General features: G+C 38.1%; 1 protein-coding gene across 11 annotated transcripts in view; it reads left to right on the top strand.

Annotated features, from left to right (window-relative positions):
• Positions 1 to 4,518: 4,518 nt before the first annotated feature.
• ZNF106 (zinc finger protein 106) overlaps positions 4,519 to 25,987 on the top strand; it is a 31,085-nt gene continuing 9,616 nt past the window's right edge. For 2 of the 11 annotated variants that reach the window (XM_050896882.1, XM_050896887.1), the window contains exons 1-11: positions 4,519 to 4,572; positions 5,887 to 5,948; positions 11,465 to 11,668; positions 13,915 to 16,014; positions 16,853 to 17,477; positions 18,389 to 18,458; positions 20,074 to 20,228; positions 20,323 to 20,383; positions 20,705 to 21,046; positions 24,713 to 25,490; positions 25,872 to 25,927. In XM_050896882.1, coding sequence (XP_050752839.1) covers positions 4,519 to 4,572; positions 5,887 to 5,948; positions 11,465 to 11,668; positions 13,915 to 16,014; positions 16,853 to 17,477; positions 18,389 to 18,458; positions 20,074 to 20,228; positions 20,323 to 20,383; positions 20,705 to 21,046; positions 24,713 to 25,490; positions 25,872 to 25,927 — 4,507 coding nt within the window. Of the gene's footprint in view, positions 4,573 to 5,886; positions 5,949 to 11,464; positions 11,669 to 13,914; positions 16,015 to 16,852; positions 17,499 to 18,388; positions 18,459 to 20,073; positions 20,229 to 20,322; positions 20,384 to 20,704; positions 21,047 to 24,712; positions 25,491 to 25,871; positions 25,928 to 25,987 lie in introns of all 11 variants that reach the window. The other 9 variants (XM_050896884.1, XM_050896886.1, XM_050896883.1 and 6 more) reach the window with 9 other exon arrangements.

The raw sequence follows: 25,987 nt of genomic DNA, 5'->3' as shown, positions 1-25,987 counted from the left end.
GAAAACATCTGTCTATTACTAGGCTTTAATAAATCATTATTTAGTTAGATTAGCAATCGTTACTGCTTTGTAACATTCGTTTATCACAATAGGTGGTTGGGTACAGCTTTCAGAGGCCTATGTGGGGTTCTGCAGGTTTTCCTGTGAAAAGACCAGGCGTCTTGCCAGATAAGCAAAATAAGTTGTGCTGATAATCAAACTACGTATGGTCTAGCCTAGCAGTGGTTGTTTAAGTGGTTTCCAGGGCCTAAATACACTTCCATTCCTAACTCTCCTGAGCAAGAGGGTTCTCTCCAAGTCAAAATGACCTTGTGTCCACCACTTCCTCCCATCAACCAACTAAAGAATTCATGAATGCACTCTGTGGTGAGTTGCTTCTTTCCTCTCTGCTCTCCTCTCCTTTCCCATGTCTGTGGCAGCTCTATTACTGTTCTACAGCTCAACTAGGACTAGGTTGCTGCAGGAGAGAAGTCACTAAAGCTAAAGGAGTGACATCCCTGTGAGGAGCTGAGGAGCGTGTTGCTGCAGAGCGTTCTGCCACGGTGAACTTCTAGACTCCCATTGAGTGTAGAAGTGTAGAGTTTCCACTGCTATCTGTACGGACATGCAGCATTTAGGCAGGCCTTTAGACAGGCCAACAATGCTGATCTCTTTGAGGCCTCCTGAGGATTTCTAGGCAGCTGGAATGCCGGGCTGCCCGCCCCACTCCATGGCACTTGTGGCTTTATATAGTTAGAGTGTTCAGCCACTGATCTGTAGCAGATTTAACCTTGACGTACATTTTTAATGTATGTTATCCAGTAAGGTTGAATAACTGTGGACAAATGGATGTTGTAGCAGGAAGTAGTCTAATGCCTTATTTTCTTTGTAGGCTATTTTTACTTGTGAGAACTATTCTCCAAAATCTCTGTAGCAGACTTGCTTAAGTTAATTAAAACTGTGTGGTGTTTCCAAGCTCTGGGCAGGTGCAGGCTATAGGCAAGTTGCATTTACATCACATAGTTGTAAAATGCATCCCTTCCTTTTTAAAACAAACAAATAAAAAATCACCCACTGAACAGTTACATTCCCTCAAAATAGAAAGTTGTCGTAACATCTCATTTGTTTTGGAAACATGTGTTTCTCTTATAAGGTGGTGGGGTCTTTTTGGCAAAACTTTATCTTTGCTTGCAATTTGCTCATTTTTTGGAGTAGCTCATTTTCCTATTGATGTCCCATAAGAAGTAATTTCCTATGCTATGCAGCAAGTTGGTGATTTCAAAAGCACAAACTGTTAAATCTGATAAAAGCTTGAAGGTTGTTTGGTGTTTAAAGTATGGGATTTTTTTTGTTAAGAATTCAAATATGCCTGCGTCTATGTAGAGAAAGCTCTGTTTCTGAAGTTTCTCAGTATGGAAGTTTTGTGATTGAACAGACCAGTGTATGATGAGATGAAATGCCATCACTGACTACATGGCTCAAAAGCTCTCTAGTTCTTGTTGCTGTTGCATAGTGAGTGAGGGAATACCTTGAATTTATAATGTTTTTCAAAGTATTTCATGAAAGTTCTTTTACAGTGAAATTGAAGTACTTCATTAAAGTGAGCCATGGGTTTTACAGCAGGATTTGGGAGAGAGCTAAGGATGAAGGGAAGTGGTTTATCTCTATGTAGACAGTAAGTCAAGAGGTGATCTGGAAATAGAACGTGGGTCTGTCTTCTCCCAGTCCCTGTAGCATCTACTGAATCTCTTTACTTCTGAGTCCTTGCCTCTAAGAGTTTCTCTCTGTGGAGGTGAAAGTTTCACTTTTCATAGTGACATCCAATAGCATTTGAATTCCATTAGTATTTTTAGTACTCTGTCATAAGTAATGCCCAGTTGATTGGGCGGTTAACCTAAAACTCTTCCTGTAGTCGTGTATAGTTACTATATGTTTTAATTAGCCAAAACAGGTGTAATGTTAGCTATACTTCTGAAAGGTTTTTAATGTTACGTGCTAACTGGTGTCAGCAAGTCACCATACTTTACTGGCGTGCTTTTCCTGATTTAAGTCCCATGCTGCTGTTTCACCCTTGTGCAGAATGAATTCTGTAAATACTTGAGTAATCTTGAACAAGTTCCTGAGCACATGTAGGGTATTACTCTGCTAAACTACAAAGTAGTGCTAGTGAAGAATGTTGGGGGAGTACAGAATATTTTAATGCAAAAGGAAGTATCTGAAATTGGTGCAAGGATTAGCACCCTTGCTTTTCAGGAGTAACTTCATATTAATCACATTAAAACAGCTCTCCTATATTGCATAGGCATCCAAACCTTTATCACTTATGTATAATCATAAATAATTCTCTTTAGATCTGTTGCAGCTGCACAGATCTGTGTATAAACAGGATGTTGATGATGTGCCCCTATACTCACCTAATAACCTACTGGAAAATCACGACGCTGAGATATCTCATTTTCTGTCTCTACTCATATTAGCTTAAACTTTCCTTAACTGCTGTCTCAGTTGAAATATGTTTAAAAACAAGTTATACTCTTTATATGTGGTTTCAAAACAATTTGTTCCAAAACTTGGTATTTCTGTGTTCTGACCTTCCATGAAGGCAGGTGCTTTTGCATGCACATCACTGATATTGAATGAATTTATATTCATGCTCTATATGACCTAGGCTGGTGCAAAGGTCTGAATGATCTTGTACCTTTGTTGGGGGTGATCTGTCAAAATAAATAGCTGTTACTAATGATTCTAGTACATCAGGTGCCCATGTGATGAAGCTAGATAATGCATATTTAAACACTATCAGGTATTTCAGTGAGATCAAGAATGGCACCCTAGGAATGCTGGTTAGGGAACATAAGATGATGATTGAATCTCCTGTTGTGTTTTAAGTGTGTTTGTTTTGGTATAATGATGTGGATTTTTTTAGGGAGGAAACTGCTTTCTCTGTTGTCTAAAGGTGAAAGGGCTATTGCAACTCTCACTTCCACTTTAAGCTGGACAGATGCTGGTGCATACATTAACTGTAAATGCCCATGCAAATCTGGAGGAAAAGAGTTATTTGTCAAAGAACCACGTTTTGGAATTAGAGTGAGTGTGGTTTTACTTGCTTATTTTTGTTTGTTTACAGTTGGACAGTACCACTGAATGTCAGGGCTGCTTTAACTCTAGGTAATCTGGATTTCATAAAAATCCAGTTCTTGCCCTTTGCTCACAGCTTCTAGTTAGTACCAGATTTGGAGGGTTTGGTGCCCCTGATACAGAAGGTTGATGGTAAATAATTAGAATTAACTTTGTAGGGTAAGCTGTGGATTTGAGCTGTTGAAGAAGGCTCTTGTAGGTTAAGTTTGATGGTATTAGCTAAGTTAGCTCTGAAGTTGACTAATGTAAGATAGCAAAGCTTGGAAGGATTTTTCTTTTTGTGTGGAGATATAAAAATGCCTGATAGTAAAAAGATACATTTCTTTCCACTTTAGGGTGAGAAACTGCCTCTGCCAAGCCAATAAAAAATTACTATAATGCTTGATCATTCTGCATTTTAGTGTCTTTCTCTTAAAAGAAAAGGGCAAAGATTATACCCTGTTTCTTATGCAGACATGTCCATCTTTGTATTATAACCTAGACTGTTATGTACCTCTAATTTAATTGCTTTCCTTATGAATTAAACATTATGATAAAATACATACGGTATTTAATTTCACCTGCTGCTGCTTTCATTGACGTATATGCAAGTCTTAAGTAGATCAGTGTTAACATATTTAATATTCTGGTGCAAAGTTTTGAATAAACTTGTACTGTTGGGAATAATTAATGAAAATCAATAGCTTTTATTAATGATTCAAATACATAAGGTGCCCCTGGAGAGCATGGTGTTAAAGAATGTATCTTAAAATGCTGTCTAAATTGAGTATTTCAGTACATGCATATGTGTAGTTCTTACGGAAGTTAATGAGAAAAATACTGAATTTAAATCACTTTAGGTTTTATTTTATGGTGAATAAATGAACTGATAAACCTTGAAAACTGACAGTCTTTGATGTCATGAATGGCCTTTGTTTCATTCTCCTAGGGCCTTAAATATCTTACTTGAGCTGCCCTGTGTACCAAAATAAAGATCTGAGTTTGCCCTGCTTGGTTTCCCTGATTCCTTATCTCCCTCTCATCATCCTAGTTGAAAAGTGTTTTGTTAATCTGATTTGAGTAGCTGAGAGGATTCCTACAGATCTCTATTTGCTTGTAGAATGAGTGCTATATCTTGGAGGATAAGGAACAAAATGAAAGAAAGGGAAAGCTACTTTTTATTATAGCTGTTTTAGATGACTATTCAAAACTACCTTATCTTTTTTTGAAGAATATTGACTATGCACAAGAGGTATGTATTCTCTTAAAGAAACTCAGCACAAGTGTTTTCATGAATAGTAACTTACTTTTACTTTCCTTACTAAAACAGATAATGGGGGGGGGAAGTAATCCTGAATGTTGGTTCTTTTTAAATTATTTTTATTTGCAGATATGGGATAAGATCTTTCCAGAGTAATAAGCATGGTTCGAGAACGAAAATGCATATTATGTCACATTGTGTACCACTCAAAAAAGGTAAATAATTAATGCTTTACATCTATTGGTAGATACTAATATGAAAAGTGTGTAAGAAATGCTTCCATTTTAAAATTGTGTGAAGTATGAGGGCTTTTCCCTCTACCAGGAATATATTGATCTAGGTCTATCACAAATCAAAAACATATTTGCATATGCTTTAGAGTATCTTTCTTGAAATGAGCTGTGCAGTGTGCTTGATTCTGAATGTTAAAAATATTGAGGTCTTTGAGTTTTTTATATTGTTGTATAAAGATGCTAAAGTGAAAAGCACTCAAACTCATTTGGCTATAAATTGTGATATGTTAAGAATACTGTAATACATAATTTCTTTATTCCTTTTGGGAGGTCTGTTTTTCTGTATGGAAGGAGAACGTGGAATTATGCGGCATAGCATGTGTTTTCATTAATGCATCAGTTTGGTGTGTAACTTCTGTGTACTGCATATCATGCAAAGCCTGCATTGAAACTGAGTGTTTCTTAATGGACCTTCATATATTGCTTAGCCACATGGCACATGAATATCTTACAAATGCCAATGTATTAATTCACACAACTCTTCAAGGTTGAAGATGTTGCTTTCCCTTTGCAGATGGGACTTCAAGGACTAAAGAGGATAGTGATTAGTATCTGTTCTTTGAAGATTTCCAAACACTGTCTCAAACACCAAGAGAAAGTTAAATCTTCTGAACTGCTTCCTTTCGCTGAATTATGAACATTCTTTCTCTTCCAGCAGCTCTTTCAATAGCAGTTAATTATAACAGCACTGCAGTTGACAGATCAAGGGTGCTGTAAACAACAAACTGACATGTTATGTGCATCTCGGTTTCTGATGTGCATCTAGCAAAGTAAAATAGTATGTGATGATGAAATTACAGCTGTGTCAATACAAATACAGAGAGACTGCTCAGATTGCACAGGAAAACAGTGTTTTAAGTACTGTGACTCTGGAGAGTGCTATCAATGAGACTTTTAATAAAAATTATGATCAACAGTAATTTGTCAAAATCAATGTAATAGGCTTTGCTACATGCACTCCTGTTTGCCTTTTTCCTGGAATTCTGCTCCCCTTCTGTTGAATTCTAATGACTCCTGTGTGTCCTTCCTCAGGAAAGGTAACGTTATATGACTTTCTGAGAGTGTGACTACTTGTGCTTTCATGATCATAGAAACGGGAATGGCAACTGCTACGACCCTACAGGAGTAGAGTACACCTTCCTGCAAGGCAGGAGAGTTCTCAAAAATGAGCTTTTCAAATATGATACACCATTTTGTTTTGTTTTGACCAATTTTACTTTTTTCCCCATGTTGAAGGAGATGGAAGAACACATGAGAAGCATGCTTCACCACAGAGAACTTGAAAACCTGAAGGGAAGGTATGAATGAGAACAATCTTGCATCCTTCCTCTCTGTGCATTTTGTATTGTCACTCTCTGGAAGAACTCATGTCCTATTTCCCATACAAGCTGAATTGCACAATTTATTTTGATGCATCGCTTAGTTGCATGCCTTGTGATAAAGCTGGCAATGAACGTGTTCTCTTAATGGCAAAAACTCAAGAGGCAAACAATGATGTGGAAGAAAGCTCTCCTGTATTTCCTGGACTGCAGTAAAATAAAATTAAAGAACATGTTTTTTAGGTCTTGGTGGTTTCATGCTTGGTTTCTTGGAAGCACTAGAATTCTGCCTTTGGCAGAATTATGAACATGGGTATTTTCCTTTTTAAAATGTTTTTTAAAAGTTTTCAATGATGTAGAAACAATTGTTGATCTTTTAAACCACTGTGAGAAGACTGATATCTTGGATGTAAAGTCTGCATCTGCTTGAGTGACTGCCTTGTCCTCTACCACCCTGGTCCAGTTGTTTGGTTAAGGGACCTAACCGTGGTGAATAGTGTTTTCCTTCTGGTTTCCTTGGTTTTATTTGCAACCTTTGGAAAGCAGGAGGAGGGAGTTAAGGAGTATTCAAATATCATCCTGATAATATGGAATCAGGTTGTAACCAGAGTGCACTTAAAAATGCTTTCAGGTGTATGGGTTTTGAGGTAGCCAGAGAGATCAGATAGTCTGCACTTAAGTATTTGATCTACAGACTGATTTTTTTATCATCTTGCAGCACAAACTTTATATGGAAGTGGCAAATCTCTTTTAAACACCTTTTAAAGGACTAAGAAGTGATCCTCTTACAACTCATAGAGGTGTGGGAGATCCATTTTGTCAGGGTGTCTATCTTCTATCCAGGGAAGCAAAATGGTAGACTACTTCTGTTCGCATGCTAGCTTTTCATTCACGTAGCTTTTATTCTGTTGTTTTGTATAAGGTGAGAGCTGCTGTTAGTGCTTGAGGCCCCTTTTTTTAAAGAGTTAACTATTAAAGAAAAGCTGAGTGAAATTAAGACTCTAATCTGTACTATGATAGATACTAATGCCAATGTAGTTAAGTTGTCCCAGGTTGAATTCAAGTAAAACTCTTAAACTATTTTATAATGTTTCAAACTAGAAGAAGTTAGAACCTTACTTCTCCTCAGCAACTTTTTATATGCAAAGCGTATGTATAGCTGCAGAAAAGTGTCCACATTTGGATACAAGATTATAGTACATATATGCCACAGATAAAGACATTTGTTTGAGCCAGCTGTATAGTATTTTATACTACTGTTGTATATAATTGCTAAGTATTGCTGTAGTTTGTCTAAATCAGCACCTTAAAATCTTTTTAGGTTAAGATTTCCAGAAAATCTAGCGTATGTGTATGCCCACTTATATCTGCTAACATTTCAAATTCTCTCTCTACAATAAAAAATTAACCCTTATTGCAGGACAGTAAGTAAAAAGGTATTGCTTACCTTGAAGTGCATATTAACTGTCATTAAATAACCTCTGTTGTCTAATTTCTACATCCATTTAATATCTGATTAATTTGTCTAGGGCTTCACAGCAGGTTAGTAAACTGGGAAAAGAACTTTCGTCTTCAGAATCTCCATCACCAGCCTCTCTTTAGGCAGGGGTTGTGTGGACTATCAAAATGTAAAAATGTATCAGAAAGAAAATTAAATAATCTTTCTCTCTTGAAATTAAATTTGTTTTAGTGGGATTCAGAAAATCTTCAAGTTGTCCGGATTAACAAAGTTGTTCTTGTGTCACACTGAGAAAATGTATAAAAGCAGCTTTTCGGAAGCTATTTCATTTTTTTCCAAATAAAAATTGCTTTGTAGTAAAGATGGAGGGCATAAAAATGATAAATTCCTCACATTCCCCACCCTTTTCTTCCCTTTTTTTTTTTTCCCCTCCTGCCATTGCCATCCCTTGCTCAGCCCTACATTTCTTGGTTTTTTTTGTTCTGAGTTCAGCTACTTACTTGAAAACAAAACAAAACAAAACCAAAAAAACCCCAGATAATTTTGTTTTCTTCTCTGCTGTGCCCCACACAACTGGGTCTTGGGAGCTAGGAACATTCTCAAAATGTGCCTGGGATCAAGCACATCGCGCTATTTGATATCTGTCCTGTTGAGCGTGAAAAGGATTTGTTCTGTTACTGAACAGCTGGGAAAGGGTTGCTCAGAAACCAGAATGTCCTCTGCACTAGAAGCTGACTTAGGTCTTCTGGTCAGCTAACTTATAGAGCATTTCTGTTCTGGACTTTCTTCTTCTGACAATGATTCTGAGATCAGCTTAAAATTTCACATGTTTTGGCATCTTATTTCTGGCCTTCTAAGTTAATATATTTTTTTGTTTGTTTTAGTTTATGACTCTTGAGGGTAACAGTAATTTCTAGAAGTTATATATTGTGTCTGCAGTGGCTTGCAAGTGATCTGACAATTCTTGGTTTCCCATTTCCATAAGACTGAAATTAAATTAAATTGGTTTCATCATCATTGCATTTTCTATTACTAAGGTAACTGTCTTCATTACTTCTTTCAGAAGAATGCATGGAAGATGTTTGTTCTCAAAATGAATAGTGAACTTCATTTTTCACTGTGCAGCAGCAGCAGCCTTGCTGTCTTCCCCTGTGCCTCTCCTTCTTCCTCCCATTTAAGTTTAGTAGAAGTCTTTTAGGAGTCTTACAGACTTGTAAAGCAAAAGGTACTCCAAGTAGAAAATGTGAAGCACAAGCAACAGCCTCGTGAGTGTGGTTTAATTGTGTAACAGAGGATAATATCATTGAAGTGTGTAGTTTCAGCATCTTACTACCTTCAAATTTAACATCCAACTAGAAGTTACTTTTTAGACTTCCTGTAGGGAAGAGGTAAAGGAAATGCACACATTGGTTCACACTGTTCTCCTTTTAAAGTTAATTTAGTAATCTCAAGGGCTAGAATAATTTTCTGAAATATTTTAAGGCTCTTCTTTTCTTGAAGTCTTACTCAATGTGATATATAAGGAGAATTGGATGTCAAGTACAAAGCTCTGGTGTTTTGGTTTGGTTTTTTTTGTTTGGTTTTTTTTTTTTAATTGAAAGTGAAATAGTGCTCTTGTACGAGGGACATTGAGTCTGCCATCTGAAGTACGCATCCAGTAAATAAAGCTCTTGGATGTTTTCATACTGAGAATACTTTTGTCATGTTTATTTCAAACTGCTTTTGGCCTTGTTGAACAACTAAGACTGTGTGGTGTTCCTTTATGGTAGGGAGATGCGTAAACATGATGATGGTGTGTCGTGGAGTGTGCCCAGTTCTGGCTGATATTCATGGGGATAAGGGAAGGAAAGAACTGAAGGAAATCTAAATTCCCTTAAGTGTAACTATCTGAACTCCTAGCCGATTCATCTTCAATTAAAGCAGTTGTTCATATAGAACAAAATAGTGTTGATTTTTCTTTAGGTTCACATAGATTAAGAGCAGGACAGAGAAGTCTAGTCACTACCCACTTGAATCTTTTCTTTCCAGACTGTCAGTTGGTACAAGAGTCACAGCTTTGTAGTTAGTAACTCACAAGTTAGAAGTAATAGAAACAAGTTCTTTGTCCTTAGGCCAGCTGCTAACTCACTGGCTTTGTCCAAAGTAAGTAAAACTTAGTTGCTTTATGAAAGAATTGAAACATGGGTCTTATGAAGGATTTGGATTGTTCTCTAAAACCTAATTAGTACCACTGAGGTATGTTTCTTGTTGAAATGTCCTTATGATTGAAGTGGAACGTTATGTAAAAAGAACATCTTTTTCAGCCAGAAGCCAACTTTTCTATTTGCAGTTTGCCTTGTGTGATGACCGAAGTTAAAAATAAGTCTTATTAGCAATGCATAGCTGTGCCATTTATGAGTGTGGAGAGGATTCTTCCGATGGCATTAGTAAAATTTACTGATTGTATTTGGTTATCTTTATTGGGTTAATGAGATACTATATATTGTACTTTGGGCTATCTGGGCTTTGAATATTTATTAGTGAGTGTGAAGTGTGCAAAATGAAGTACACCCCTCTCTGGAAAATACAGGCTAAATTTGTAAGCTACTGACTTTGTGAATGAAGTTTGTCCAAATGTTTCATCTGAAATTAGTTAGGCTGCAACATACAAAATAATTAAATGTAAAAAGTGCAATTTTTATGAATTAATCTATTTAAAATAAAACTCCCTCTAGCTGTGCCTGAATGACTGCATTGGTTAAATATCTCAATCATATTAGTAGGAAACCCACAGATTTCCAGGATAAATAAAACATAGCTGCTGACACTCCATTAACCACTCCGATAAGGATGTTGGCTTAATATCTTGAGTGAAGGTGCATCTTTTGATCTTTTTCTCATTTTATTTTTAACTTTTCTCTAAAAAACCAAGGATTCATGTTTGTCTTTTTCCTTTATGGATCCCATTTTTTTGACCCCAGTCATGAACTGTGTGTTGGTATTATAATGCTACTGTTATAAGACTTCAGTGCACTATGGGGATATGCAGATCTGCTTTTATGAATTAAATGGCAGAATTGTGGAGGCAGGCAGTGAGTCCTAACTTGGTCCCGCTGAGTTATTTGCAGTGGACTATGCTCTCACTAAGTTTTTTCTGACATTTTTTAACTGGTGAACATATTTTCCTTGTTTAGGTTTATTATTAACAACATATTTCCTTAACAGTGGAGTATTGAAAGGGTTTACCAGGAGAACAAATAAGGTATTTTTAGAAATCTAGATTTCTTAAAAAAAAAAAAAAAAAAAAAAAAAGTAAAAAAATGTTGTAACCTTAATCCAGTATTCACTGAAACATGAGTAAAGCCATTTGTCTGACACAGCTGTCAACTTCCTCCAGCTGAAATAATTTCTGTATTTTTTAAGATAAGTCCTCTAAAGTAGAAAGCAGACCTCATGCACACTTGAACCAAATAAAGTACAGTGAACTGAAGACACCCTCCCATTACTCGCTGTGCTGTGGAGTCTTTGGATTCCAGGCAGCAGTCTCAGCTGTCCCAGTTTAGGTTATGTTGTATCAGGATTGGCTGTATCCATGTACTCCCTCCTCCCTTTTCTAAATTTCACTGGGGGAAGGCTCAAGGCAAGGATTAAATGTAGAAGCTGTCACCAAGCTTCCCCAGTGCAGCTGGCACCATGGATGGGCTTCAGAGCAGCTCCTGCTAGCTCTGTAAGCCTTCCACTCTGCCTCCTCGCTCACTATGTTTCCTCTGAAAAGATTTTGAGTACAACAATTCAAGAAGAATTCCTCTTCCCAGTTAATGCAGCTTTATTACCAAGTCTTTTACCTCTTGATTGTTGGAAAAAAATCTGTTAAAAACTGACCATCAAAAAACTAGACCTTGAAAGAAAAAGCCAGAGAATTCAAGTAACTTAAATATACTGAGCAATACCTAGTTGCCTTGAACTCAAGCACATTCAGAGGAAACAAAGTAAGACCAGAGATACCTGCCATGCCTGTTGGCAGAGCTGAAAGTCCACCCTCTGCCTCTCTTCCTAGGGACAGCAACCATGAATGCCGGGTGTGCAGGGTGACACTGGTGGGTTTGTCAGCATATGCCAAGCACATCTCCAGCCAGCTGCACAAAGACAATGTTGATGCCCATGACAGAAAAGAGGAAGAGAAAGAGAAAGAAGAGGCAGAAGAAGATTACCTTGACAAAGAACTCATTCAACTAATCAAGCAAAGGAAGGAACGGAACCGGTGAGTTTTCCTTTCTCCTCTTAGGTCATAGAACTGCTTTTAACACAGTTAGAATACACTCCTTAGATGATCATGAGATGTAAACGGCCTGTAGCCAGTGTCCTTGTTACGAGAACAATCCAAGAGACCTATGTGAATATTGTAGTTTCAACATGCAAACATGATTCTGCTGAATGTTCTTGTTCTGTTGAACTACTACTAGTAAGGAAGTACAACTGTTCTTCATTATGGATTAATAACAGTCCCCAGTGTGGAATCTTGTGTTTTGAGAGCCATAATGTTTTTATTTTAATATTTGATACCCATTTAACTGAAAGGCTTAATGTGACAGAAGTGCCAATATTATTCGGAGTGGGGTGTCTATAGGAACCTGGCCTTTTAAAAACTGTTGCTGAACATGCTTTGTTATAAAACTTTAATCTGTCTATTTTTAAAATTTAGATTTTTAAAATAAATGGGATTGTTCTGTCATTGTCACACTGAAATCCTGTAATCCTTGAATGAAATTTCTTACCTGTTTTATCTTACTGCTTACCATTAGCTAAACATAATTCTAGTGGCTCACTATGAAATAGAAGGCTGCAGAAAGTAATAAGTATTGCCTTTTATCTTCCATATGACTCTGCAAGTGTGCATTGCTAATATGATGTTCCAGTTGGGAATATATTGTTTGAATAGATTTATGGCATGGCAATGGTATTAAAGGGGCATATGATTTTTGAAAGAAGCTCTTGCTTGCTGTGGCTAGAAATTTCAATTAGCATCTTCAAGTGCATAAATCTGTGGAGATTATTTGGTTTTGACCATTTGGTCGTACTAGGGTGTCCCTGTACTGCACGATGGTCATGTTTTCATATTGGTCAATGTAGGTAGCAACAATGTCACTTTTCCTGGTTTTATGGTAAAGGAGTAATGCTGTGAGTACAGCGGTACTCTGAGGCAAGTAAAATCTTAGAAAATCTCTCTCTGCTGGACGCTGGTTTGGGGGAGGGCGGAGAAAGTACATGGATTAAGTTACTAATAGAGCAAAATTGTTTCCATTAGATCATAATCTAGTTGAGTCAGTTCCTAGAACTTGTGGTATCATTTAGACATCGTTTCTTTGAATTCTTGTCTTAGAACTCACTTTATCTTATGCTGTAGGCCATTTCCCATTAGAGAGTAATTATTTGTGCGTCTTTTAGCAAAACTGGAATGTGTTGAAAACTTAAAGGGTGGTACAATATGTATTTTCAGTTTGCTTAAATCAATTGTTTTTAAGCAGTAGTGTGAAAGTTTCCTGTCTTGCTTGTCCAGGGATCTAGAATGAATGTATTCCTGTAATGTCAGGAAGAAGCATTTCTGTAATCAATTTTCAGAAAAACTTTTAATAAAAACTTCTAATTTGGTAGAATAAATACTTAGAACGTTTAGACTGCTGACCCTGGGAATAGCTGTTGGTATTAAGGTAGCATTTATCTTTAAATGTACATGTGATAATTTACCACGTGTTCCTGATAAGTTGCCAAGCACAAGTACTATCCAAAGGGCAGTAGATAGTGCTTCTGGGAGGCTCATACAGACTCAGCATTGCATGCTGTGGACTGGATGAGTCTGTTGGTTAAAACAAGACGAAATATTTTTGTATCTGAGGTACAACTTCTGTGGATGTTTTACATCTGTGTTTTAACTTAAGCTTTATAAACTGAGACACGATCTCAATTGTCTTCTTCAGTAAGTAGAATAACTGCTTTTCTCAGACTAACTTTCCTTCTATTTTGTATCAGTTCACTCTAGGTATGCCATCTAACACCAACAGAATAGTCTTCAGAAAAAGTAATTATCTCACTATTAATGAATTTTTCATCTATCAGGATTACTCAAATTGCAAAGATTATACAACAGAAAGAAGCTTTCTTTTTGTTTGTTTCTTACTAGTCCAATAACTAGTAAATAGAAAGGAATATTATCTTCTGAGTTAAACAGAAATATTTAAGAATTAGTTTATTGAACTGTCCCTGCACCAAATCAGTTGTTCTTGTAAGAGCAATTTTGAAATATCGTATTTAAATAAAGGTACAACATTAGTTTTGGAAGTCAAACGCTACAGAATCCTGAACAGTAAAGCAGCTAAATAAGTTATCTCTGTTTCTTTTTATAAAAAAAAAAGTTTTCTTCCCAGTGCAAATAAAATGCATGAGGCTTGTGTGCTGTTGGATTTCAGTGGAATGGCATCAGAATTTAGGTTTTTCTCTATTGTTTTGTAGGCAAGCTGAACCAAGCTGTGCAAACCAAGAATTAGAATGTGATGATAGAAGATCACAGAGAAGGCGAGAAGAAAGAGCTGCTTACAAAGAAAGAGAAGCGTATGATCAGTCATCGTGGCATCATCATAATGCATCACAAAGGGACTGGAAGTGGGAAAAGGATGATTATATTAGTCCTAGACAAGGCAAATTTTCACACTCTCAGAGGAACCTTAGTATACACAGACATTCAGGTAGCCCAAGGGGACGCTCTGGGTGGCACCAAAATGTTTCAGGAAGCTCTTCAAATCGGCATAACTATGGGAATTCTGGAAATGTTTGGCATCCAAGTGGGCGGGGAGGAGGAACATCAAATTGGCATCACAGTGCCAGGGAGAGAAATTCTACTTGGCACTCAGAAGGAACAGGTCATTTTTCTAGCTGGAATTCCAAGAGTTATGGAGGAAACTGGAAATCTAGTCCTCATGGTGCAAATGGCTGGAATTTTGGAAGCTCAGGAGATACATATTCGGTAGAGCCAATTAAATATAATAAGGAAAGATATGCATGGCAGCGGCAGGAGAAAGACATTGATGTTCTGCCATACAGAGATCGAAAAAATAGGAGTGACTTGCTTGATTTTACTAGTGATAAACTTCCTTCTGAGGGGGCATTGGATTTTGGTACGTCGAAGCAACCAGAAAGCAAAACTTCAAGAGCCAGTGGAAAAAGTGGCAGTCCTTCCAGAGATAAAATGTATCGCTGGACTCCCTACCCATCCCAGAAAGCTGCAGAGCAGCAACCACGGTCTGAAGATAATGTTTCTAAAACTTCAGATAAAATGGATTCTGTATTTGTGCCTCTCACTGATTCATCAATGAAAGGAAAAACTTGTGAAGCCAATGGTAGCCTTTCAAAACTTAAAAAACGGGAAGCATCTTCCTCTTCTAATGTAACCTCAGATCACCTTGATTTGTGCAAGGTAATGAAAGACTGTTCCAGTGGTGAAAAGCCTGACAAAGATGATGGCAGAAGTAATAGGATGCCATCACTCAAATCCCCTCTTCTGAATATCACAGATATGAAGTTATCTTCCCCAAAGCAAGACACAAACAGTCTCTTAAAAAATGTCAAGCTTCTGTTGTCCTCAACTAGTGGTGAAGAGCAGAATCATTTGAATGCACTGAACTTGGAAACAAACAGTTTCTCCTCTTACTCATCGAAGCTGCATGGTGCATGTGCTGGTGACTTACAAGACAACAAAGATGTGCTTGGTGGCAATCTTGGAGAGCCTGTTAATAACTTAAGTGAAGCAGAACAAAACCCCAAAGATGTTAAGTCCAACCATTCCTTGCAAAATGCTCCCTTAAGCTCTTGCAAGGATACAAGTGACCAGAATAGAGAAGAAACTGGGAAAGCATCGCCAAAGAACGAGTTCAGACTAGATTCATTAGAAGATGTGAGTGATGATGATTTAATGGGAAGTGAGAAGTCAGAAGCAAGAGTTGAAAAGTTGGGTTCTTCTGTTAGTTCTTGTTTACCCTGTGACACTCCAGAAAGTAAACCTGCCACCTCTGAAAAGGAAGATGATGAAAAGCCGGCTGTTTCAAGTATTGCTTCTACTGATCTAAAAGATTCTATGTTTCAGATGGAATCCACAGTTTCTCCATCAAGTGGTCAGGACCATTTGCACGTGCATTTGAAAACCTCCTCACAGGATGGAGAAGGGGATGAAGAGCGTGTCAAGTCACATGATCACTTTGAAATGGAAGGTTTTGAAAATCCTTCAGATCATGAGCTGCAAAAAGGAGGAAGCCAGTCACTGGGCCTCCTTCTTCCTGATTTAAGCAAACTTGGCCTCCCTGCCTCTCTGCAAAGAGACCTGACACGACATATTAGTCTGAAGAGCAAAGTCGGGACACATCTTCCAGAGCCCAATCTCAATAACGCACGGCGCATTCGGAATGTGAGCGGCCATCGGAGAAGTGAGACTGAGAAGGAGTCGGGGCTTAAACCCACCCTCAGGCAGATTCTTAGTGCTTCCCGGCGGAATGTAAACTGGGATCAAGTCATCCAGCAGGTAACCAAGAAGAAACAGGAACTTGGCAAAGGTTTACCAAGGTTGGTAGCTTTCAGATCTAACCACGCCTCTCTGTGTGCATGTTAAAGGTGGAGGGTTGTTTTTCTCCAAATCTGAAACTGGAATTCTGCAATGAATTCCAGAATCCTAAAACTAAGACTTCAGAATGAAGCTCGCTATACCATGATCTTTTTGCATATGCAAATAATTTAGAATTTTTATGATTGCTTGCTGCTGTGGATGTCTATCCATAGATAAGTAATAGTAGTCTGCTGCTCAGAAAAGATTCTGATCGGTTCATAGTCGTTGCTTAATATCTGAATGTGGACACTAGCAATATATTTGCTTTTCAAGTTCTAGTAAGTGGAAGAATGTAAAAATGCAATCAGGATGTGAACAATGCTGTGACAGTTGCTTAGTTCATTTATCCAGGACTACAAGAAATGCTTGCATTGCTGCAGGCAGAATAAATGCTCCCTCTTTGTTTGTTAATCATTTAATCTGATACACAGTTTGGTTTTGTGTTTAGAGGAAGCAATTATATAATACTTCACTTTTGAAACTTTCTTTAAACCTGAAGTTTTGGAAGCATCTTGAAAAGATGTCATATTTGCTTATTCCAAACTTGGTTTGGAGTAATTATAATACCATGATTTCTGACTTGGAAATCGTGCTGTCAGTTCTTTGCCACTAAATCTAATTTTGTGATACGCAAAAGATATTCCATTGCTGGATGAGACAGAAAGCACAGAATACCAGTGTAATGAGTTGCCAGATCTCTTAAAGCAGTAATGTGCATTTGGGGAAGGGGGAGGCTTTTTTTCTAGATTTAGCTGGCTTGTTACATGTGTATTTATTTTTCTTTTTATCTTGTTAAAGGTTTGGCATAGAAATGGTGCCTCTTGTTCAAAATGAGCAAGAGGGTCTAGAACTTGGTGAAGAATCTGATCTGTCTACTCTGGAAGGATTCCAGTGGGAAGGGATTTCCTTAGCAGTGCCTGGCTCAGCCAGAAAACGTAGCTTTTCTGAAAGCAGTGTCATTGCAGATAGAAATCCTTCTGCTTATAGCTTCTTCAGTGAACAAGCCAAAATAAAAGAAAGTGGGCAAAGGCAAATAATTGCAGCCAGCCACTCACATCACATAACATCTGGGTATGAAGCAAGCGCTGACATTGAGGCTGACTTGAAACGGGAGACATCTTCTCTTCCTTTGTCACCATTTATGTCTGAAAGAACTGAGACTAGTGGAAGGAGACACAGCGTACAGGCCACCTCTGAGGTCGCAGGCCTCTCAAAACAAGACCAGGAGAGCCCAGAGAAGAGAACACCTCTTCTTGAAAAACAAAATGTGCTAGAAATCTCAGAAGAAAATCGTCCAGCCTCAAATAATGCTTCACTTCTTGCAGTGTCTAATAACATAGATGCAGCTACAGACAGTAGCTGCACATCTGGTACTGAGCAGAATGACAGCCAAGGAATTGGAAAGAAACGAAGAGCAACTGGAGTAAGTGTGCAATTTTGTCCAGCTTTGGTGCACTAAAAAATGTTTTTTCCCCTGTCAGTGGTCATTCAACCTTGGAGTGATCTCTGCAAGGAGGACTTTCTCCATTTGATTGTCTTGTACATTGATAGCGTCAAACTAATTTGCTTGTTTGACTTAATTTTCTTTAAGAATCTTTTCCATTTCTGCCTTCCTAGTGCGGGACTTCTGCTTAATCTTTTTTAATTAGTAGGAATGGCAAATGCTCTTTAATTTTGATTTGGTAACTGGCATGCTATGCTGGTAAATGAGAGCTATTAAAATATTTCTGTGGAAGTACTTGGTGGTATAGCAAGGATCTTGGTGTTTCAAAACTTAAATGGAAGCTAGGCTGTAGTAGAAATTTATTTTCCTTTAGATGTTCTTGGTTTTATGGTCAAGCAAGGAAAGACAACTCTTTTTACAAAATTATATACTTAAAATTGTATCCTTAAATCTGAATTTGTTTCACCGTCCTGTCTTGGACTTACCCAAAGGGGAAAAAAAAGTGTTTCTGATCAAAATCCTCAAAATGGTTTTGTTATATGCAGAAAGTGATAATTTTAATTCCTCACTGATTTAATCCTCTAGACCTTCAACTAAAACCGTAGAGCTGAAAATCTGACCCAAGTGTGGTCTGAAACATTGGAGCAAGTAGAAGGCTGTTGGCTTATTTAATATTTCTTCCTAGTTGAGATGAAAACATGGCACTCACTTTGTTGCCCTCCCTCTTTTAAGGGCAGAGGGAAGGATGAGTTATACAAGAATGTGCAAAATTAATTGTATATTCTTCTCTGTGGGTACAAGTCATGGTTGAAAAGACAGTGGATGTTTGACTTTTTGATTTAGGCAAAATTGCTCCTCTAACTTTTGTTAATAAATGATTTTACTTGCAGGAGGGATCTTCTCCTGAAATCCCTAGTCTAGAAAGAAAGAATAAGAGAAGAAAAATCAAAGGTAAAAAAGGTGAGTGAATATCATACATACGTGCATCTGCTATAGAGGTTATAAATACCTAGTAGTATTTTGACTTGGCTAAAATGGTAGTTCCTTAATGTTACTTTGGTGCTTCTTGGGCTCTTACTGAAGATCATAGCGTGGACTGCTCTCAAGTCTGCAACACATTCTTCTCTGAAGAGTCCCATCTTAATTTGTCAGAAGTTATTTCTAAGAGAAGACTTTGTGCCTCCTTTCTGCCTGCAGTTCATGTTCCCGGTTGCACAGATGGGACCTTTGCTTTCTCCTGCTCAAGGAAGAGAGGTTTGTTGCCTCTTCCAATGGAAGTTCTGGAGGGAGAAGCACCCATCATTCCCTTCTAATTCAGCCGTGCAGCTTTCCCTTTCTACTTCTGGGTGATTTCACCAGAAAACTTGTACTTTGCATAACTTGGGCTGTGTTCTGTTCTTGACATCTCCGGCAATACTTTTTTATATTTGGACTCCTTCTTCCCTGTCCTTAATGGAAATGAATGTGGAATGCCTCACTCCTTCCTGCTTCTGACCAAAGAAAACTCTTATTCTGGCATTAGACAGGTCTTTCTCAAACATACCTAACACATCCACATCACCACGTATCAAAATGAACCATCTGTGTTTTAGGCAGAATGTTTTCTTTGGGAATTAAATCATTGCATCACCATCTAGGAGCGTTGGGGTCCAGAAGATAGCTTTCAAATGTTCCATTTCTCTTTTTAAATTATTTATTTATATTAAGAGTTGTTTGGAATGCAGGGCAATTAATATGGATCTTCTTGTGGGAACTAGTATTTCACTACTTGAAAAGGTAGGCATTTTTATCAGCCTCTGTCTTCAATTACTAGTATCTATTATGGAGACTAATAACACATTTGACTTAGTAAAATCTCTCTTTTCCATTACTTGGCTTTTCAGCATCATTGTTATTGTAGTAAATCTGCTAAAGGAAACTATAACCTGAATGAAACTAAGCAGTGCTCAAACTGAAACTTAATTTGCCTTGGAGAATCTCTGTAATGCCAGAGGACTTTAGAAAGTAGTATAGGAGGATCTTTTACTGAGTACAGTGCTCTGAGACTCTTTCTCAAGAGATTGCAAACATGAGTCTCATGGCCCAAAATCATTCTGGATAGTAAATGATATTTTTATCATTGGGTTCTTTTTCTCTTAAGCTGCCTTTCCTTGTCTTCTGGATTAACTGAGTAATTTAAATCTTGTTTAGCTTAAATTTGCCTTTGCCTTTTTAATTACATTAATGGAAAGTCTGTTTATGTACACATGTACTTCAAGAAAAGATCTTTGTCAAAGAGAATGACTTTGTTCAACTAAACTAAATCAGTGCTGGCAAAGCTATGATGGAAACAGTTACTAGAGTCAAGGTTGAGATCCTGTAAAGAGGAATACTCGACTTTGCTCTTCTTTCATGTAGACGTGGCTCTTCCTGTGCATAGATGTTCCTTTTCAGCTTCTTGTATGACTGTTGATGCTTGACCTAATTTATGTGATTTTTACATTCTGAGGTGGTAGTATTTATTGAGATATCATGTGTAATATATTTTAATGTATTGTCAAGTACAATTATGCTCTACATTTTGTTTCTTTTTCAGAACGTTCTCAGGTAGACCAGTTGTTGGCTATTTCGCTGAGGGAAGAAGAGTTAAGCAAGTCCCTGCATAGTGTGGACAGCAGTCTCTTGCAGGCTAGGGCTGCCCTGCAGGCTGCGTATGTTGAGGTTCAACGGTTCCTTGTATTAAAGCAACAGGTAACAGTGGGCTTTTGAGACTGTCTGAACTAGAAGTTAGCAGCCTGAAAAACTGCCTTAAGTAGGACTGATTTAAACCACAACTGTTTTGCAGATAACCATGGAAATGAGTACACTGAGAAGTCAGAGAATCCAGATCTTGCAGGGGCTACAAGGTACGAGATACCATAAAACTACAACAGTGGAGTGCTGACTCTCATATTCTTTGAACTCAGCATCTTTTAAAAATTGCATTTAACTTGAGTTCACTCATTTAAAATGTGCAATAAAACTGTAGGCTTTCAATACTGAAGTCTTTATTGTTCAAGTGCGATTTGTCGTCTTTGGTAGTGCCAACTAGCAGCTTTTTTACAAATTTTTCTCTTCCTTGTCTGTGTGTCCACAAGAAATGAGCTCTTGGTACCATTAAATTTTATTGTCAAATGTGAACATTTTTATTCTGTATTTTTTTTTTTCCTCTCCTCTTTTGCCATTAGAAACATATGAACCTTCTGAACTGTCAGAGCAACTTTCCTGCAGTATCTTAAGAGAGAGAAGAAATAGCAAATCTCAGATGGCAGCTGACTTAATTCCTGCAGGTTCTTTCCTGCCCCTTTTGGACACTTTGTCTTCTTCTGTACCTCCACTAGGAGCTTCCGTTCATCTAAACATGCCGTCATCATTCCAGTCTTCTGGCATCACACCCACTGCTCCTCCTGACTCCTCAGTACGAGTTAAACGAGAACCTGTGTCTCCAAAAGGCTCAGAAGAAAATGTGAATTCTGTACTCCAGAGCTCTCCATGTGCTTCACGAGCAGAAGAGGTGGAGCAGAAGGATGGTATGTGTGGCTTCTCTTTGTTTTAAGAGAACTAGCTTTAAGAAAATAAAGAAAATATTTTTTTTTCACCACAAGAATGTCAGTGGGGTCTCAAACCTGCAGCCTGTTGTGCAGGGGTGAACTCCCATTAAGTTGTGTAGGACTTTGTCAACTTAATAGTCTTAGAAACTGGGACCTCCTTTACAACACATCCAAATGGATTCCACGTTTTTGAAATAGTGAAGCACATGCAAATTGTAGTCATATGCACCTACAGGTTTCTAGTTTTACTTTAAAAATAGAACAAACATGAATTTGAAGGCCACATCCTCTTAGAATAATTTAGTTAATAATAAAAAAAAAAAACCTTAAAGCCTCCCCTGTAATTTTTGTCTTCTACTCTGCATCATTTAATGGGCATTGGTAGCTGCAAGTTTGCCTACAAAGGAAAAACGCATGCCTGAAGATCTTTTTAAAAAAATTATGACAACTACATTAGGAGTATTCTGTTTTCTTCTTGGACCCTGCTGGATAAGCACAAAGAGTATAATTTGTGATATTAAAAATAACAATCCATCTTTTCCCCCTCTCCTTCTCTCTAAATCCCACTGGTCTGCAGATGCTCTTTCAAACTTTGTGCAATCTTATTTGTGATTTCAGTGAACAATTTAGTGTAAGAAGGATGTTAGGCACTGTTCACTTATGTGAGGGGAGTGGGAGTAGGGGGGGCTACCAATGAAGGTATGTGTCCACTTTTGTCTGGAGGAGAAACCGCTGAATTAACTGAACTACTAATATGAGAGCTACTGCTTCAGAAAAATGAGGTCTTAATGGCTATAGTTGAAATTGCTAACTCTTTATTTAGGCAGTTTAAAACCCCTAAAACTCATGTACTGTAGCCTGTGGTCAAAGGCTTAAATGCTAGTGGTACCTTCCATTGCAACTTGCTACTGTGACTGAAGGTACAAACTGAAGATTAAAGGCTCAATCATCCTTTACTTTCCTAAGAGCCTGTGAAGTCAAGCAGGGTGAGTCTAATGACAGTTGTTTGTCTGCCATAACAATGTCACTTACCCAAACCCTTAACTTAGATAATTTGAGATAAAGATTCATAAGTAAGATCCTTGTTAAAGGTGAACATAGCCAACACAATTTTTTTTCCTTCAACTGAAGTGGAAAATACTATTGGAAAAAGCCATGCTGTTCTACTTTTATAATTGTGTTTGTTTCTCAAGTACAAGGTAAGTGGTGCCTGAATTGAAACTTAGACTTCTGTAAATATAAGAATTTGAAGGGTTTTTTACCTTTTTGCAGTTTGCTTCAGATGTAGAATTCTGTATAGTGTTCTTTGTGCTTTTTTACTCACTATTGCATTTCCTGTATTCCACTGTGTTACATTACATTAATGTAATATTGTGAATTTTGCTTCATCTCTTTTTGGAGGATTTGACAGGGATTATGAAGCTCTGGGGGTGTACACTAAAGTAAACTTTGGAGGGGAGGAGGAGAATCAGCTTTTGTATTTGTTTGCATTGTTAAGACTCAGCTTGTAGGAAGCAACTACCTTTCCTTCACTTTCCCATTTTTATTGGCATATGCCATTCTGTTACGTTTAAACATCAATGAAGAGAGGTGTCATTTTTCTTTAATGTTAGAGTTGGAAAATTCAGAATAAAGATTTAGTGATCACTAGCTGCAGTGGCATGAAGTGTCTTGCTTGCAGAAGTGTCTTGCTTGCAGAATCTTCAGACTTTATTGATGTCTGTGCAGACACAACAGAAGCTGAAGAGGTTTTTTAGTTTTTTCTCATAAAAATGAACCTTCAATGTATAGCTGTATTTATTACTTAAATAATTGCTTTAAAAATGTCTTAATCACATTAGCATATTTGTCGGTTTCCTAGAAACTTATTTTTTACATATTAAAAGCAAGAATGTTCTTTTGATGTTTGTTTGTCAAATTGTTGTGGTTTTGGTATTGATCAACTTCTGTGTGCGCTACATTTAAAATGAGTGTCTGCCATCAAATGAATTTGGTAATTTTGGGGGAAAATAAACATTTACCATCAGGTAAATTCTGTAATTTGGGGGAGAGGAATTCTCTCTGGGGGCAGACTGTCTGCTTTCTGGGTGTTGAACATCTGGCTTGTCAGCTTCCCTAGGAGGTCAGCTCAGTCTTGCTTTGAAGGAGCTGATTGCATTTGGTTTCCCCTAACTACCAGCAGTCTCTCCCACCCACGGAACTGAGGGATTCTGTTTTTATGCACTACCATGCATAAAAGATGCCACTTTCCTACTTCTTTTCCCACACCTACAGGACTCCAAGTGCTGAGAATTAATAACTTCTGGTTTTAGAAATTTCAGTTTAAGTTGCCAGTTACTCTTATTTTCCTGTTTGTTTTGTTTTTAAGTGACCAAGTTCCTTCCCTCCCCCTTCCTGTGGGAAATGAGGGATGCATGATGTTAGAGGTGTATTCAGAATTTAAGGGTTTGTGTGCCTTCTTCCCAGTATAATTCAACACAGTAACTGTTCAAACCTTGTCTAAGCATTCATTTCTTCTGTATAGAGAGTTTTCTAACAGGTTGCAGCTGTGTATGACAGTTATGGGTCAGGGGAAAAACAGCTTTCCGTTGATTTACTTTAAATATGATATACCCTACACTGTCAGCAAGTTCTAGTTTTATCTTGGAACTTCCCCTCTGAGGAAGGTGTGGGGCAAGACGTTCACATTTAAGCTGTCTCTAGTTGGATGCGTAATTCCAAAGCATCAAATTTGTACTGTGATATGTTAAACAGTCCAACAGCTTTGTCTGGGTTTGAAGCAGGGAAGTGTTTCAAATACCACCAGCTTCCCATTCGCATTGCGGGATCCCACCCAATAAATGCAGTGAACTTGAAACATCCTGTTCTGTATTGTAGTTATTGCAAATGCAACTGGGGAATTTTAGGGTGTGGGAAACACAGCTGTGAGATGCTGCCTGTGCTCTTAGCCTGTCTCAGTTGGGAGGTCGGGTTCATTTGTTCATATTAGCTTCAAATTAAAATGACAGGGAGAGTATGTTTGCCCCATCACTTAGTCCACCACAGATGAACTAACAAAGCTTACCCTGATGGCTTACAGTGCTGCCGTTCTCAGGATAGAAGGTACGATGCTGCAGAGTGGGTTGCGCATGACTCATCTACCTTGAGTTAGGTCCAGGTAACTTGGTAGAAGTAACTAATGCAGATGGGTTAAGCACAAGGTCTTCAGACTGTGTCACTGAGCAGCTGAGACATATTAGGCCCGCATTGGTTAATACCAGTCCTACAGCAGTGGTGACAGCTGGTAAGGGAGCACACAGTGAAGGGTGGTAGCATCTTAAGCCAACAATATAGGATTGACCGAAGGTTGTTTGTCAGAACTTTAAAAGCATGTAGTCAGCCAGCAACTTGAATGATGTGCCCTGTTCCTTTGCTTCTGGGTACACAGATAAACATTTTATTCCCCAGCTATGTTTTTCAAAAGCTGGATAGGTAACTCAAATAGCAGATCTGCACGTGCACATAGCTTTCAAGATGGAGGAATATGTGTGCCCAATCAAGTATAAACAGAAAATTAAGTATAAACAGAAAAATGCAGGGAAAGCACTTTTGCATAACTATTTATTGCTGTACAGATTGAATATAACACCATTCTGTTTTCTTCAGGAGAGACCAACCAGAAAACTTCAGTGTATCCAGTTATCTCTGCAACCATATCCCTATCAGAGCTGGCAGCTTGTTTCCAACACACTAATCAAGATATTCACAAGCCTGCTGCAGACAGGGGAAAGGCTGGACTTCCTGAGAACCCTTCTCATTCACTGTCTGTTTTCAGCAAGAGAGAAGCAAGTGATACAGTGACTGAAAGCTTTTTACTGGGTCAGTGTAGCACTTCTCTTCCAAAGCATTCAGTCCTTCTAGAAATGCCAATGGATAAAACCCCCAAATTATCAGCAGAACCATCCGAGCAACAGACGGCAACCACTGTAGTCCCAGCAGAAAAAGGGAACAGGAGGAGGAGAAAGTTAAGGAAGAAGAAAACTCTGAGGGCAGCCCACGTGCCAGAGAACAGTGATACAGAACAGGATATAATTGACTCTAAGCCTCTCCGGAAAGTCAAGGGTGGAAAGGTTCCTAAAGGAGAAAAAGTTACTACATCCACTCCTCCAAGACAGGAGGATGGAGCTACTGCTCAAACAGCAAGAAACAAACATGAGGATGACAGTGATGCTTCTCTGGAACTAGTGGAAGTTCCAGCACCCCAGTGTGAGGTGGTTGACGTTGGTTCATCAGAGTCGGGAGATGAGAAACCAGACAGTCCATCAAAGAGGGATTCACGCAGCTGTGTGGATCAAGCAGTCCTAGAGGTGTCTTGCTCTGGTTATGATGAAGTGAGCTCTACCAGTGAGATTGGCACAAATTATAGGGATGATGGGAAAAGAAGGTGAGATTATTGTACGTCTCTCAAAAGTAAAAGCATTATACAATATTCATGTGAGACCTCTCTTTTTTTCTTTTTTTTCCTATTCAGAAAGTCTTACAACATCAGTAACTTTTAATTTCATTCAGAAATTAAATAAGAGGGAAAATGAAAATTGAATTTGCTTTTTTGGTCCAACAAATTAATGTGTCTTGTTACCTACTAATTTCTCTAATAGAACAACAAGGCTGCCCTCCACAGAAAGTTTGGTTTTGAGCTTATCTGTCACAGCCTATTTTCTACTAAGTGCGGACTCTTGTATTCTGGAGTATTACTTACACCAATATTTTGTCTGAAAATGAACATGGAAGTCCAGTCTCGCCACTCTTTATTTCTGTATTACAGTGTGGCTGAGACGCAGACTTCCATATCATCACTAAGAGGATCAAAGAACTCATCAGGTATATCTTTTAAGCTTTTCTTCTGATACTTTGTGTATAGTATCTTGTAGGACTTTGAGT

Source organism: Gymnogyps californianus, chromosome 5, assembly GCF_018139145.2.
Source record: "Gymnogyps californianus isolate 813 chromosome 5, ASM1813914v2, whole genome shotgun sequence".
Classification (NCBI taxonomy): Eukaryota; Metazoa; Chordata; class Aves; order Accipitriformes; family Cathartidae; genus Gymnogyps; species Gymnogyps californianus.
The sequence above is the reverse complement of the archived record's forward strand: the minus strand, read 5'-3'. Positions and strand labels throughout refer to the sequence as shown.